The following is a 16,415-nucleotide window of genomic DNA, read 5'->3' on the forward strand; positions in this document are numbered from 1 at the left end:
ATGGGGAGCAGTGAAGTACACAACTTTCAAAAATTGTCTTTATCCCTGAGTATTCAAAAAGGAGGGGGGGACAGATCCACCCCAATGTCGCCAGTTTGTATAGGGTGCACCCTGTCCCAAACACAAAACTGTGTGGGGGGAAAAAACAATCAAGAAAATGAAGAAGTTCCACTTGATGGTGGAGCTGGCGAAATGACAAACCAAATAATGAGCACAGGGGCAGATTGGCCTATCAGGGCTTCGGGCATGCCCAGGGGGAGGGGGGGTGGTGGTCAGGGCAGTCATGTGACACTGATGTTGATCGCAGCGGCCTCATGCCCATGGAGCTGCTGCAATTAACACCTACAGCAGTTCTAGTGGAGCAGGAGCCTCCACCGAGGCCCTCCGCTCATTTCTGTTTGGTTTTTTTTTCCTTTTCCCACAGCTGCAGCTGCGGTTCCATGGCTTCTCTGTTTTTTTCTTGGCTCCATGACTGCAGCATGGCTCTGTAGGCCTGCGTTTTTGTTTTTGTTTTTCTTTTCCGCAGCATTGCTGATTTCCCTGCCCCTCCTCCCGCCACCGTGGCGGTAGGAAATGCTCCCAAGGACTTCCCTCACACCACCCCGTCGCTGTCTTTGCCTTGTTATCAGATCTCCCACTGCTACATCACCTCAGCTGAACCCCTCTGACTGATTGCTGCCGACAGCCTTCCCCCCCCCCCCCCTTATGTTGAGGCTGCGGCAAAAAATAACCCTTCCCACTGTATCGGATCTTTTTATCTACCTTTTCCCACAGCAGGGCTGGAAGGCCCTGCCTAGATTGCTCCTCCCACCAATGAAAGTAATATTTTTTATTACATATTAGAAGAGGCAGGGGAAGAAGGAGAGAGTGAGAGTGTGTGAGGGAGCATGCATGTGTGCGTATGTGTCAGTGGGTGCAAGGCAGAGTGTGTGTGTGTGTCAGCAGGTGTGACTATTAGAGCCAGTGGTTGTGACTGACGTGTGTATCTGTGTTTCGGTGTGAGGGAGCGTGTGTATGTGTGTCAGCAGGTGCGAGGGAGCATGTGTGTATATGTGTCAGTGAGTGCAACGGAGGGTGTGTATGTGTCAGCGGGTGTGAGGAAGCATGTGTGTATAAGTGTCAGCAGATGGGAGGGAGCATATGTGTATGTGTCAGTGAGTGTGAGGAAGCATGTGTATGTGTCAGTGGGTACAAGGGAGTATGTGTGTCAGCAGGTGGGAGGTAGCATGAGTGTGTGTGTGTGTGTGTGTGTGTGTGTGTGTGAATGTGTCAAACGGTGCAAGTGTGTGTGTGTGTGTCAGAATGCATGGGAGGGGAGAGAAAGTTTGTGCGCTCCCTCACCCCCGCTAATCCAAAATAATCTCAGGGTGACTGGAAAGTATAGAAAGTGGGGAATTTTTAAAATTCTTATTGGGTGTTATCTGATGTATCTGCTGTTTTAAAATGTCTTATTGGTTTTTGAGAAATTTTTAAAAGTTTGAGTTTAATTATTGGATATTCAGCTGTTTTGAAATATGTATTCTTTTTATTAGTATGACTTTACTATTGCTGATATATATTCTTGATTTGATATTTTATGAGGAATGGTAATGTTTCTCTTTTTTCATTGTTGCACTGTATACAGGATTTAGCTTGTTGTGGTTGCCAATTTAGTTTTTGTCTGCACATTTCTATTCATATTTTATAGTCACATTGTTCTGTATTTGGTGAGGGTCGATCTGTGTGTTCTGCACATGTGACAGAGGTGAGGCATTCTGCTAGCACGTAGTTTCTGTGAGGGGGACCTATAGTAGCTTAGCTTGCTCTGGTTTCCAAATTGGTGATTTAGGGCCTCGTGTAATATTTGTAACATTGCCTTTTCATAGGTAGAATTGTCGCTGTTTGAATGCTGGCTGTTATTGTTGTTTTGATATTGAAGTTTTACTTTATTTTAATTGTAATTCAGTTCATCCAAGGCTTTCTGAGAGCCGAACCTACACCCAGCATCTGTTATAATAAGTTTAATGCAATATGGGATCCAAGTGCCTCTTTATTTTTTATTTTGCAGCGTTTTCTGGTTGGCAGCACACCAGTGCATGTAAATATTGTGTAATGCTGTAAGTGATACTTTTACCTCATAAGGCTTTATTTTTCTTTTTAAGCCCTGGAGGAACAGTCATATGTCTGGTCTCCCCTGGAATTGGTATGCACTTCAAAGCCTGAGGAACCATAAAAACAGTAGCAGACTGTGTAGCATTCAGTCAATGGGAAAGCACTAGAATGGTGGCGGGGCATGGAGAGGTGGAGGCAAGCTACAGTAACAAAAAGGGATGGGGTTAATACAAAAATAACCTCATACTAATATTTAGTTAAGGAAAATAAACATTATAATGTCATAGTATACCCAAGTCCTCTATGTAGGGGAGGACCCAACCCCAAAAGATCACACTTCAATTTAAGGAAATTCCCCAAAGAAAAGGCTAGATAAGGCGAAATGGTCACATTACAGAAAGAATATCCAACCCTTACAAGGTTATGCAGTTTCCGGTACCGATACATCATTTGAAAGAGATGTTCTATCAGCAGTAAACTTAGATAACTGAGATGGTTGGAAAAAGGTGTATGTAAGATCACTATACTTAATGAGGCATTTACATGGGAATTTTAGGAAGAATGAAACCCCTATCAGCAATTTATTTGATTTCATTTGTAAGAACTGCATCCTCCTGGTTTGGGTATCTTTAGCCAGATCTGGAAACAGTTGCACTTTCAAATTCAGAAATGGCTCCATTTGATTCCTAAAATACATTCTCAATATCCAGTCTCTATCGAAGCCTAGTAGAAAGGAGACAATTAAAATTGTGGGCTGCGCTTCAGCTAGTTCCAATGATTCCAAAATTTCTGATATATTCAGAGATGAAAATATCTGCATATCCTGGCCCTCCGTTGCTTCCTTCTTCATAGATGTTAAATAAAAAACTTTAGTTATCGGTATAACGTCGATTGGGGTAATTTTAAGACCTCCAAAGCATACCTAGTCCACATATCCTTTGCTGCAACCATTGACATTTTTGGAAAATTTTTTAACCTTAAATTTCTCCCTCTCATTGGTTATCCAGATTTTCAATCTTCCTGAGTAAATATTGGTTATCTTTCATTAAGGACTGATGCTGATCATTTAAATTACCAATATTTGATTTTAATGTGTCCAGGACTCGAGCACGCTTTAAATTTTCTTCTTGTAAAAATTTGACCTGAGACTCAATTACCCCAACTTTCTTCACCATTGGATTAAGCTGAGATGTTAAATTAATATTAAAAGTAAAGGTAGCGTCCCATATAGTTTCTAAAGAGAAAACTTCAGGTCTTACCATAGGCAATATTTTTACTTCTATTTCCTTGTCTTCAGAAATGCCTTTTTCTTGATGTAAGTCTCTCAGACTCTGCAATTCTCCTTCAGGAAGGATTTCCCCTGAGACGCTGGAGGTTTTGGGATCAACAACGCGGTGCAGGAGGTCTAGCCATTGCCTGCTGGTCCTCAGTTCCCACATCTTTCTTAACCGAAGAAGTCGACTGCAAAAAATAGCTGTCCTGGTCTCTGCTGGATTCTCAGGGGGCATTCTTTTAGCCGGGGATAGAGTTGTAGTCAAGTCATGGAGAGGGACGGCTGTAATGTCATCTTCTCGACCCAACTCTCATGACTGAGCATCCGGCTGGCCATTCCCCCTCAGAACGTGCGCGTCCATCGGCTCCAGCAATGGAACCGTCTGAGAGGCTTAAAAAACTAGCCTCTCTCGGGCCCTACACTTCCGACCAGAATGCGGCATACACAGTAAGCAGGAAAAACAGAGAAGGACGTGATGTGTTCTGAGACTATCGCGCCATCTTGTCACTGTAAATTTTTCTTTTTAAGTTAATTCTTGAATGTATAATTTAAAAACCTTGCAATAAATATAAAATTTAAAAAAAAAGGGATGGGGTGTGAGCCAAGAGGCAGTGTCTATGCAGTATTGGGGAGGCTTCTGTAGGCTGGGCTTTCTTTCTGAAAGGGATAACTAGTTATGGAATCAGTGGGTCTCCTGGAGTTCGGGGTGGCAAGAAGGGTAGGGGTGGGAATGAGAAAGGGAAGAGGGCTGCTGCAGGCTGGAGAAGGGCTGGCAGCAAGTAAAAACTTTTTACATAATGCTGTGGCAGTACTGGAGCAGGGATGCTCACTGTGTGAGCATATGAACAGCAGCACAATGATGGATTGTGTGTGTAAGAGAGAAAGACACCCATACACACTCTTTCTCTATGACACACCCATACACTGAGAGCGAGAATGTGGGTGTCTTCATGTCAGAGAAAGAGAGACACCCACACACATTCTCTCTCAGATACAAAGTGGGCGTTTGAAAGAGTATGTGTCAGTGTTTGTGTTTGAGAGACTGAGTATGTGTCTGACACTGGCTGATAATGTGGTTGTCACATTACTTGGCAATTGGTTCAAGAGCTGATTGGTCAGCAAGAGACTGTAATACCAGACCATGAATCCAAGATATATATGAGAGATGTACTAGACTTGGGGGCAGATGGAAACTGATTGCATGGATGGAAGAGGACCCACAGCTCTGTTTGTTCACCCCTTGCCTAGGGTGTGTTATACTACTTTGTTATTTTGGAAAAATGTGACATTTATTTTGCAGATTTTTTGGCTCAATTCTGCCAGGCTCCTGGTCACATGATGTACCTCTGAAGGATCAGTTTGCTGTGTTTTTCGGAACTGTTGAAACACATCCTGAAGGGAAAGTGCACAAGTGGGCCGGTTTTGGAAAAAAAAAATCCCCTGGGCTGACATTTTTCTGAAATCTGCCCCAGGATAAGCACTGCAGTATGTGAAAGGTCTCTTTCTCATGGGGAGCTTCCCCAAATGGTTTACTTAGTACTAAACAGAAAGTGGGACTGGTTTCAGTCTTTTACAGAAAGACCATTATCCATTAGCTTCTCTTTTCCTCCCTATGTAGTGTGGCTATACCTGCCAGCAAGGGTTTATGCTTAACTTTAGTTGAAAGGCTGAAGCAGTTGAGATGAGATACTAAATTTGTGACAAAAGGCAAGGAAATAAACCTTCTTCTTTCTCTGCTAAGATATGCCCTGTGCAAACTTTAAATTACTTAACTAAATCTCTTAGGAGGTTGATCCAGCCATGTGCTCCTAGGCTTGGATATCTCTGTAAAGAAAATCTCTCAACTTCTGGCTCCTCTGTTCCTTGTTGGAAGTTTACATGTAATTCAAATATGAAACAAGAACAGATGTCTTCTCTCTATTTCCTCAGAGCATGGACTTCTGTCATTCCCGCTTGATAATTAGTTCTTCAGGAGAAGAACTGATTGCAGAGCTGCCAGAAACACTCCTCTCTTCCTGGCTCTTGGTTCCAACTCCTAGCTGTCCCCGCCTTGCATATATAGACAAAGCCAACCAAATTGCACCTTTTCTACGTTAAATGGTCTCCCAGCATTCCTTTGGTGTCCTCCTCTGCTGGCTAAGTAGTGCTGTTCTCTAGGCAGGCTAAACACTACAGTCCTTTTCTCAAATTAACACTGTGAGTGCTGGATGCTGGTTCTTGAAGAACGTTTGTCATTCACAGGAGATTATGCAAGGGTTTTGATGCATTTTTGTATTCCTTCACCTTGGCTGCAACAGCTTGCAGACTCTGCAGGATTAAAGCCCCTTTTTGGTAGGTCTAAAACACATCACTCAGATCTAGACACAGCTTTGATCTCAAAGATTCTAGAGCTTTTAAACATGCCCTACTAAGCATGTGCAGCTGCAGTTATCACTCTAAACCCTAGGCAGAGTCCTTCAGTTTCTTTTTTTCCGTGGAGCCATGTGGTCGCAGAAGTTGTGTGGTCATGGTATTCAGCTTTGCTCTCTCTCTGCAACAGTTTTGATGTGATTTTTTTCTGGAGCTGCAGCTGTTTTTCTTTTTCCTTTCCTTAGAGAAGTTTTCATTTTGTTTTTTATTTTATTTTTCTCTTCCTTTCAACTTTTGGCCAGCCAAAGGGCAGGCCTTAGTCACTGTGCAACCTGGCAGTGTATAATTCAATTCCTTAATAAATAAAAATACTGTATCTACAGATTAGTTTCTGTGTCCTGTCCTTGCTCTGTCTTTCTTGGGGTCTTTGTCTGGTGTTGACAGGACTGACAGAATGTCATGTAGGCCACTGAGCATGGGGACTTGCCTGAATTCTATCCAGTTCCATGTCTCACTGATTGATCAGCATCAATGGAGGCATGGACAGTGAAGGGATTGAGGACTGTGCCATTCCTGTTGTGGAGGGGGGGGGGGGGGGAGACTTCATTCTCCCCACATTCTAACAAATTAGACTCCACAGGCAGAAACTCTGGACGATGAAGCCTCTCCTCCTACTTGCTAATGATATCAATGCAGAATCCTTGTGAGAAAGGGTGAGCAGGAATTTGGGCAAGCAGTGCTGCACCGTCGGTGCCATGCCCAATAATGTTTGCTTGGGCATACCCAGGCCAGTGCACCAATGGCCTGATGCGTTAATGTCAGGACTGTGTCGGGGACTAAAACTGCCACTGAGTGCCATGGTCACCCTTGACGCCATCAAGCTGCTGAGATGCCCTCATTGGCATCGAGTTGCGTGACATCCATGACACCATAAGTCCATCGACCGTGGCCATCATTGAGCGCCATGCATGTTGTCGATTTCTCTGGCTGTACTTTCCATGCCATAAGTGTCAGCAAGCACCCTCGGGCATTTTCGGTGTGCGGTGTTCATGAGTTAACCATGGGTACCGCCGGCTGTCATCTGCAGGCGCCTGGGGTGACATTGATGGTGCTGCATGCTGTCAAGCAAACCAAACACCTATAGTGTGGTCAAGCACCATCGGAGCCCTGGGTATGGTGTTGGTGCCATAGATGTGATCCATCATTTGTGATCACCGAGGGCACTATTGGCACCGGAAGCACCATTGCCACTGTGGGCACCAGAGGATGCGGTCAGATGCTCCAGAGCAGAACACCATGAGCATCATCAGTTACCATGGGCTTCCCTTCCATCATTATACAACAGAAAGGGCAGTGAGCCATTCACATCCCCAATTCAAAAGCTGCAATCAGCCTTTTGGAGCATTGTCAAGTACAGCGGGTATCATGGGGGCAACGCCCTCCACCACCAGGGATGGTCATATTCAGAACCCCAGTGGTACTGGGGACACTGTCATCACACTGTACATGCTAACTCCATTAAAAGTTATTGCAACTATGGTGTGCATCATGCACGGTCAGGTACAGTGGGGGTCATCCATTCTTCCAAGCGCCTCAGGCGCTAGCGGGCGGCATATTGGTACCATGCACAGCCGTGCCAGATCCCCATCATCTCATCAAAGTATCATCCTTGTCTGTTTTGCACCTTACGGTGCGATGGGACTCTAGCGAGGAGGGCACAAGTTTGAAAATTCTAGAATCTTTGAGATCAAAGTTCTGGGCTGGGCTGCATCTGATGATGTCACCCATGTGTGAGGAGTGATAACCTTCTCTCCTCAGGGAACATCTGTTAACAGCTAAGCAACTCTACTTTCTATAAATCCGCCCTGCTTGTGTCACTTGAGAACAGGCATTTTCCATTCCTGCCAAAGGACGTGCTAGAAAAGCAAAATACTGGATGTGTCCCCATGCAATGTTTCATAACCTGGAGCATGAAAATAACAGAAATTTGTCCTGCTATAATAGCATCTGCTAATTTGCTTATTGACCCTACATCCTCAGGTCATGCCTTTGATGCACATTTCATCATCAAAAGCGCAATCAGTAATGTGATTTGCTCCATGGTGTTCGGTGATCGCTTTGAATACGATGATAAGTGGTTCCTGAGAATGTTGTATCTCTTTGAAGAGGAGATGAAAGAAGAGTCTGGATTCCTCTCCCAGGTAGGCTAGCAACATATTATCCCAGTTTAGAGTTGTGAAGAAAATTTACATTTTCTGCTGACATTTCCCCAGCGGTTTCTTGGCCTGAGAGTGTGGTCCTTTGCTGGGGATTCCCACCTTCTTTCTCAGCATCTCCCAGGGTCTCCCTTTTTTTTTTTTCTTGACTTTTTAAATTCCAACCGTCAGGCCAATGCAGTTACCTGTGCGTTAAAACTGCGTCCTGAAATTCAGCGCAGTTTCTTAACACATAGGTTAAATGTTCTTTGACTCCTAATGCAGTAAGCTGCTATGCTAATGCATCAGGACTTAAAATGTATGGATTCCCAGTTTAAAATGTGTATTCAGCGGGGAGAGAGAGGGGGCAGAATAACAGCTGTGCGATGCCCTGCGGAAGCTTGACAGCCACGGCAAGCGAGTGAGAAGGCAGCAGCAGCAGGAGGAAACTCCTTCGAGCTTGACTTCTGTTTTGACAGAAGTGGCCATGGCACTGCCTTTTTTCCGGGAGCTCTCCTTGTGCAGCGCTGTCAGTCAGACGTGAAGAGACCAGCAGCATGGAAGCCAAATGGTGCTCCTCCTTGTAGCAACTAAAAGAAAGGTGGTGGTTTGGGGGTGGATGGGGAGGGGTTTAACAGGAGGAAGGTGTGGATCTGTGGAGGGTCACCTGCAGCCTTGAGCACTTAATGGAGGTTGGACGTTGCGTTGGTCACTTGCATCAGCACTGAGTTGCGCTGGACTGGGCTCCCGGGGGCTCCCATGGTGACCACATGCACCATTGTCGTGCTTCTGTTAGCTTTCATGGGGGCCATATTAATGGTGGAAGGGGGCTGCTGTCTATTGGAAGAGGGTGTAGAAGCTTATTATAGCTGGCCGTCTTGCAGCAAATGATTATGGGAGAGAGAAGTGACTGGGCTTGGGAGGGAGGGTGGAAAAGCATAGTAAATAGGGCCCTGTTTTGTCTTGGATTTTTAGCATGCCTTTCCAGTTAATGCTTTTCAATCATTTTTGCAGTTGACTAAAGGTAAACGATTTTATAGTGTTGCCCCTCAGCACAATGAAACTGTATTGGTTATAGTGGCAGCTTCACAGGGAGATCTCATCAGGGATGAATTTAGGATTTTGACGCCCCTCACACTTTTGGTGCTTTCGCCACCCTACCTACTGTTTCGGGGTAGCAGAGGGCTGGGATCTTTTGAATGAGATACAGTAGAGCTGGAAGACAGCAGATCTTAGCCAGCCTGTTTGCCCCTAAATATTTGTCACTCTGGGCACAGGCATAATGGGTGCCTATTGACAAATCCAAGGCTGGAATGCACCTGGGCAAAGGGGGGGAGGAAAGGACAGGAAGTCTCAAAAGCAGTGCTGGAAACTTAAACTCCGTCCCTGACCAGAAGTAAAGATTGCAGACCAAAGAAAACCCAGGTTAGGATCAGTACACCTCTCTACCTTGGGGAGTGCTGCTTAATGCCCTCATTTTCTTGGGATTCTCATGCAAGGGTGCTAAGCAGGACTCACAATTTTGAACGCACATTGTGTGCATGTGAAACGCCTTCCTACATCAGCAGTAATGTGTCCTGCACAAAATGTGCATTCAAGTGCAGGTAAAACCCTGCGTTTGGTTGAATGCATTTTATTGCATTGGTCTGGGATAGTTCTCTTTCTTCTGTGTTCCTGGAGATGTATACCAGGGCCTGGCCGTCAGTGTCTCCTACACATGCTGTAGCAGCACATTAAACAGTCCACGTGGCTTGTAACTATGCAGATTGCAGGGGTTGCAGATTGACCTTTTCATTGCTTCATTTTGTACTTTTGTATTCACCAGATGCTTAACGTGTTTCCCTCACTGATCCACGTTCCAGGAGTTGGAAAGAAAATGTTTCAGCATCAAAATGAACTCCTTAACCACTTAAAGGATATTGTTGCAGAGCACAAGGCAAGCTGGGATCCAGCCGAACAAAGGAATTTCATTGATGCTTACCTAGAGGAATTAGAGAAGGTAAGAAGCAGAAGCACATTTATTTTTCTACGCTGCCATGGTAAGAATATAAGAAATGTCATATTGGGTTAGACCAAAGGTCTATCAAGCCCAGCATTGGATCTCCATCAGTGGCCATTCAAATCACAAATATCCAGCAGGATCCCAAAGAATAGATCCAAACCTTCTTGCTTATTGCTAGATATAAGCAGTGGCTTTCTCAAGCCTGCATGGTACTTTGCCAGTGCATCACTGGACTTTAACCTTTTTAGAGATTTGTACAAGGCACATGACTCCTGTAGTATTTTTATGTATTTTATGTTTTTGTATTCTATGTATGTATTTATATTGTATTGTTTTAATTATTTAATATGTATTTTATTGTATGATACTATTTATGTTCTGATTTTATGAATGTTTTGCTTGTTATCTTTCTTAAACACTTCAATATGTGCAGAATATGTCTTTTAAATAAATAAATACACGTGGTCCTAACTTCTGGAATGCTGTAATGCAAAGTTTTCAGGAACTACTAGTCACTTGTGTCATTTTGAAGCCCAGAGCAAGTGGGGCAGGAACAAGTGGGAATTGGTTCTGCCCAAAAGAACTAGCAACACTTGCAGGATTGGAATAAGAAAGGGTGAGGGGTCTGAAGTGTTAGAGTCTCAGAGGAGATGGATTCCAGAGGAAACTTCATGCTTCTGGGGGAGATCCCAAGGGGAACCTTGACTTAGAGCTACAAAACCCTTCTTTACTTTGGTGTTGCAGGGTGGGGTCTTGGGCAAGACATCAGCAGGATGATTAGCCTATGTTAACTTCATATGTTGAGGTGTAATTATTTTTATTAGACTTAAAGACAACTGCATGATTTAACACAATTTGCATTAATACATTTTAATATTAATGAGTTAATTTGCATGCATTTCCATACAATACTGCTAGTTAATATTTTGTCAGTGTATTTGCTAACACTTAATTGGATGTTGCTGATAATGTGCATTACTGAAAATTTATTACACATTGAGGTCAATATTTAAAAATCATTTAGACAGATAACTGCAAGTTATCCTTCTACATGGCAAGGTTTTGGATATTCAGCTCCTTATCCGACCATAGTGCTATCCTAAAGTTAGCTGGATACATTTATCTGGCCATCGTTAAGATAGCCATCTATATTCAGTAGAGTGGCTGCACCATTGAATATCCCTCCAAAGTTAGCTGGATAAGTTTATCTGGCTAACTATGCAATCTGGTCAATGACTGAATATGGACCTCAAAGACATTGTCTGACATTTCTGTAACTAGTTAATTTATTTGCTTCTTTATCAGAGGACAAAGGACCTTAGTGATTGGGGCTGGGGAGGAAGGAGGGGAAGGGATCTGGGAATGAGTAGAGAGAAGTTCTCAGAAGAGGGGAAAGGGAATCTTAGAGGAAGGAAATAAAGAAGGAATCTTAGGCAAGCGGGGTAGAGGGTTAAAGGATAAAGAAGGATAGAGATACAGAGGGGGGAGAGGATGAGGGCATCATCAAGAGGATAAGAAAAGGGAAAGAGTGGAGGGGTGAGGAATCAGGAATGAGGAGGAGAAAAAAAGAAAGGGAGTTTTGTGGATGGGGTGGAAGAGGAGGAGAAGGGATGGGATAGAAGAGAAAGAGGGGAGACGGGGATAGGGATGGAGAAGGAAGGAAGTTACAGCCCTCAATCACACCCCCATCCTCCTCTCCAAATCCCTTTAATCCTTTCACACCACAATAGCCTCTCCTGTCTCCTCACTCTACTTGCCTCCATGGTGATCCCCTCATTTACGCTCATTTACTCCAATTTCCTAACTGTCTTGCTCCCATTTCCTACCTCACTCTCTCACATCCCCTACGATCCCTCTCTCACTTTCTTCTCCCACTATTTCCACCTCTGGTGTCCCTTAGTCCATCCAGCTCCAAGATCCCCTCACTCATTATCCCTCATTTATTTTCTGATGGCCTCTCTCCCGTTCCTCCATTCACTTTCTCTCCTTATTCCCTCCCCTTCTATCATGATCTCCTCACTCACTCTTCCACCACCTCATATCCTCTCACTGTCCCTTATTCACTACCCTTCCCCACCATCCCCTCACTCTCCCTTGTTCACTTTCCTTCTCTCAACACCTCACTGTTCATCATTCACGTTCCCCTCACTGTTCCCCCTCACCCTCCCGGGTTTACTTCTCTTCCTCCACTTCCCTTATTCTCCCATGCCCACTCCTCTCCGTGCCCCCCCCAATTCCTATCTACCTCCTTCACTCTCACTCAACAATACCCACTCACCTTCCTTTACTACCTTCTCAGCTCACTCATTCATTGGTGTCAATGGGACAGTGCATCCCATCCCTCCCCTCCCTGCCTCCCCTCCACGGACGTGAAGCCTCACTGGAGGTAACTAGGACAGCACATTACTTCTTTTCCAGCACACTCCTCCACCCTGCCACCACCGTTGTGATCCCCTCACTTATCCTTCCATGTCAGGAAAAAAGGAGAAGGAAGGATTTCAGCCTTGCAGCACGTCAGGCCACATCCTCCTCCTCCGCTGTTAGAGCCCAAGTAGTGCTCTGAACCCGTGGGGTTCCATGCATGCCATTCAGGCTTCAGAAGTGGAGAAAGAGGATATGGCCGCCCTCCTCCTCTTTCCTGACATGGAGGGTGAGCGAGGGGATTGCAGCAGCAGAGGGGAGGGTGCCAGAAAAGAAGTAATATGCCACCCCACCTCCCACCAGTGATTCTTCTCTTAGGGAGGGGGGATAGGGTTGCTGGGGAGAAGAATTTGCCGCCCTACCTATCACCAATGCCACTTTCTTCTTGGAAGGACCTGACACCCAATCTCTCATGGACTGACCATATTCCATGTCAAGGGCCAAATTTTACAGCCCTTATTGAGGTCACTGTAGCCTTTACTCCCCATCTTTGGGGAACATGTTTAGTTGTGTTGGCGTGTTATTTGGGTAAATCTCAAGCAGGTATTCATTTTCCCAGACAAAAGTTTGCCGGGGAGATGGGAGGGGAAGGAATATTGGGGGAATTTTAAATGATAGAGTTGTGTAGCTAACTCCAGAAGTTAATGGACTGTCCTTTGAACATCAACCTATATATGGAATAGATTTCTTCACAGGTAGGGTGGTGGATGCATGGATGGATGCCTAGTGGAAGAGGTGGAGGCAAATACTGTAACAGAATTCAAGCTTGGATGGGATAAGCAGAGAGGATTCCTAGTAGCAGAGATGTTAAGGAAAAGCTAAAGGTCAATTGGAGCCTAGAGGCATTGCACCAGGAAGTAAATTGGATAGACTAGATGTGCCTTATCTACTGTCGTATTCTGTGTTTCCCTGTTCCTAAATTGATTAATACTATGGCAGCAGGAAATTTAAGTGCATTCCAGTTCCTACAAAATTGGTAGCTGTACGAATGATCACAACAGCATATAAGTAAAAATTATTGCTTGCTCTTTATATTCTTCCAGGCTAAAGAGGACCCGGAAAGCAGTTTCAGTATGGCCAACCTTCTTCTTACAACCTTTGACCTCTTTTCAGCGGGCACAGAGACCACCTCTAGCACCCTGCGCTGGGCACTGCTGTTCATGCTTCTCCATCCTGACATCCAGAGTAAGTGATAGATCATTGTGAATATTGTTAAGATATATGTCAGAGCCAGATAAAGGACAAGTAATCTTCAAGTCTACAAATGATGAACATTAAATGAAGTCTTTGTAATATATTTAAACAGGCAGTGTGGTGAAGTATTTACAATGTAGAGTTGTGAACCTGGAGTCTTTGGCTCAATTTCCTCATCTACTACTGTAACCTTGAGCAAATTGCTTTATCTCCCTGCATACATTTTTGTTTTGTGAGCTCCATAAGGTATAGAGATGTTATACATAAGCAGATTTTATTATATAGTGTTAGTGCTATAAAATTATAAATATTACTAATGGACTATTGTTTTAGCAATACGATTATTAGGTTCTCTAGGAGATATAGCAGTACTGGGACTAGAATCAGTAGTTTTGTTCAGCCACAGCAATCTGGACAGCAGGGTTTTGCTTTTTTTCTAAGAAGAGACCAATAGTGACATAATAGATCAACATGATCTGACATTCCTTTCTGATGTATATGTTCCTGCCAGTTACTCTTCTCCCCAGTTTGTTATTGGTCTCAAGCCTAGAGGTTGAGACATCAAAGAACTTCACTGAGTAGACTCTTTGGGAAGGTAATCCTGCTATTGTAAACCGGTGTGATTTGTATTCTATACAGGAATGTCGGTATAAAAAAGTTAAAAATAAATAAATAAATAAATATACTAGTTGTTAGCCACAACTAGGGTCTTCTAGAAAGACACTAACATGTTTGGCAGCTGTAGGTGATTATTTTTCTTTTCAGGACATCACATGTGGATAAAGGTGAACCAGTAGATGTAGTGAATTTGGATTTTCAGATGGCGTTTGACAAAGTCCCTCATGAGAGGCTTCTAAGAAAATTAAAAAGTCATGGGATAGAAGGCGATGTCTTTTCGTGGATTGCAAACTGGTTAAAAGACGGGAAACAGAGAGTTGGATTAAATGGTCAATTTTCTCAGTGGAAAAGGGTAAACAGTGGAGTGCCTCAGGGATCTGTACATGGACTGGTGCTTTTCAATATATTTATAAATGATCTGAAAAGGAATACGACGAGCAAGGTTATCAAATTTGCAGATGATAAAATTTTTCAGAGTAGTTAAATCACAAGTGGATTGTGATACATTACAGGAGGACCTTGCGAGACTGGAAGATTGGGCACCCAAATGGCAGATGAAATTTAATGTGGACAAGTGCAAGGTGTTGCATACAGGGAAAAATAACTCTTGCTATAGTTAGTTACACAGTGTTAGGTTCCATATTAGGAGCTATCACCCAGGAAAAAGATCTATGCATCATAGTGGATAATACTTTGAAATCGTCAGCTCAGTGTGCTGCAGCAGCAGTCAAAAAAGCAAAACAATGTTAGGAATTATTAGGAAGGGAATGGTTAATAAAAATGGAAACTGTCATAATGCCGCTGTATCGCTCCATGGTGAAACCGCACCTTGAATACCGTATACATTTCTGGTTACTGCATCTCAAAAAAGATATAGTTGCGACGGAGAAGGGCAACCAAAATGATAAAGGGAATGGAACTGCTCCCCTATGAGGAAAGGCTGAAGAGGTTAGGGCTGATCAGTTTGGAGAAGACAATATGATAGAGGTCTTTAAGATCATGAGAGGTCTTGTATGAGTAGATGTGAATCGGTTATTTACATTTTGCATAAAAGAAGTGCCAGGGGGCATTCCATGAAGTTAGCAAGAAGCATATTTAAGACTAATTGGAGAAAAATATTTTTCACTCAACACACAATTAAGCTCTGGAGTTTGTTGCCAGAGGATGTGGTTAGTGCAATTAGTGTAGCTGGGTTCAAAAAAGGTTTGGATAAGTTCTTGGAGAAGTCCATTAACTGCTATTAATCAAGTTTACTTAGGTAATGGACACTTCTATTAATTGTATCAGTAGCATGGGATCTTCTTGGTGTTTGGGTACTTCCCATGTTCTTGTGGCTTAGTTTGGCCTCTATTGGAAACAGGATGCTGGGCTTGATGGACCCTTGGTCTGACCCAGCATGGCAATTTTTATGTTCTTATCTCTGTGCTTGGGGTTTATTTCATGAACTGTAGTGCCTGTCACCCTCACAACCCTCTCCTTTCATGCTAAGGCCGAGGATATTGCTGGTCAAGTTGCTGGCTCTTGTTTTCTCTGCCTATGGAACCATCTGGTGATTTCTGTAGAGGCTTTTTGTAGAGCTTGGCTGCCTGTCAGGACTGGAGGGCAGCTCCTCCGAAGAGAAATAGTTTGTTGTTTCCTCTCTATTTCTTGGGTTGCAGTACTGGCTGGCACTGGAAAAAATTATAAGGATTTACAGTAGCCTATGGGCTTCTACCTGCTCTCCTTCCCCTTCTTGTTGCGACCGTCACTGCCCGACGTCTTCACTCCGCCCTCTTTACTTCTGTGGCGACTCCCTTCAGGTCTGATGGACGGCTGGCTGCCGCGGCGTCTCCCTGCCGTCTCCCTCCGGCGTCCCCGGACCGTCTCGACGATGCAGATCTGCCATGTTGCCTGAAACCTAGGGCGCGCGCTCCGAGTTAAGTACCAGCAAGGGCACGAACTTCAGGGGCGTCCCCCTGAGATGACGTCATCCGCTTCCGATATTCAAAAATCTCTGATATCACTAACAAACTGAGTTAGCAAGGGCTAGGACAAGGATATACAATAGATTGCTAACTCCATGGATCCGGCTTAACTCCAAGACCCAGCTTAACTCCATGGATCCGGCTTAACTCCAAGACCCAGCTTAACTACAGGACCCAGCATACTCCATTGAATCCAGTTTAACTCCATGGACCCGGCACAACTCTCTACCCTACAGGCTTGGCCCGGCGCATCTCGGAGCAGCAAGATGCCTTGGAGAAACTTACTGCATTTCATCAGCTACACACAC

General features: G+C 44.1%; 1 protein-coding gene across 1 annotated transcript in view; it reads left to right on the forward strand.

Moving 5' to 3' along the window:
* The window catches only part of LOC115084891 (cytochrome P450 2D15-like), a 100,354-nt gene that overhangs the window by 38,221 nt on the left and 45,718 nt on the right, over positions 1-16,415 (forward strand). Inside the window, exons 4-6 of the mRNA XM_029590280.1 lie at positions 7,754-7,914; positions 9,734-9,907; positions 13,375-13,516. Coding sequence (XP_029446140.1) covers positions 7,754-7,914; positions 9,734-9,907; positions 13,375-13,516 — 477 coding nt within the window. The remainder of the gene's footprint in view (positions 1-7,753; positions 7,915-9,733; positions 9,908-13,374; positions 13,517-16,415) is intronic.

This window comes from Rhinatrema bivittatum, chromosome 2, assembly GCF_901001135.1.
Source record: "Rhinatrema bivittatum chromosome 2, aRhiBiv1.1, whole genome shotgun sequence".
Classification (NCBI taxonomy): Eukaryota; Metazoa; Chordata; class Amphibia; order Gymnophiona; family Rhinatrematidae; genus Rhinatrema; species Rhinatrema bivittatum.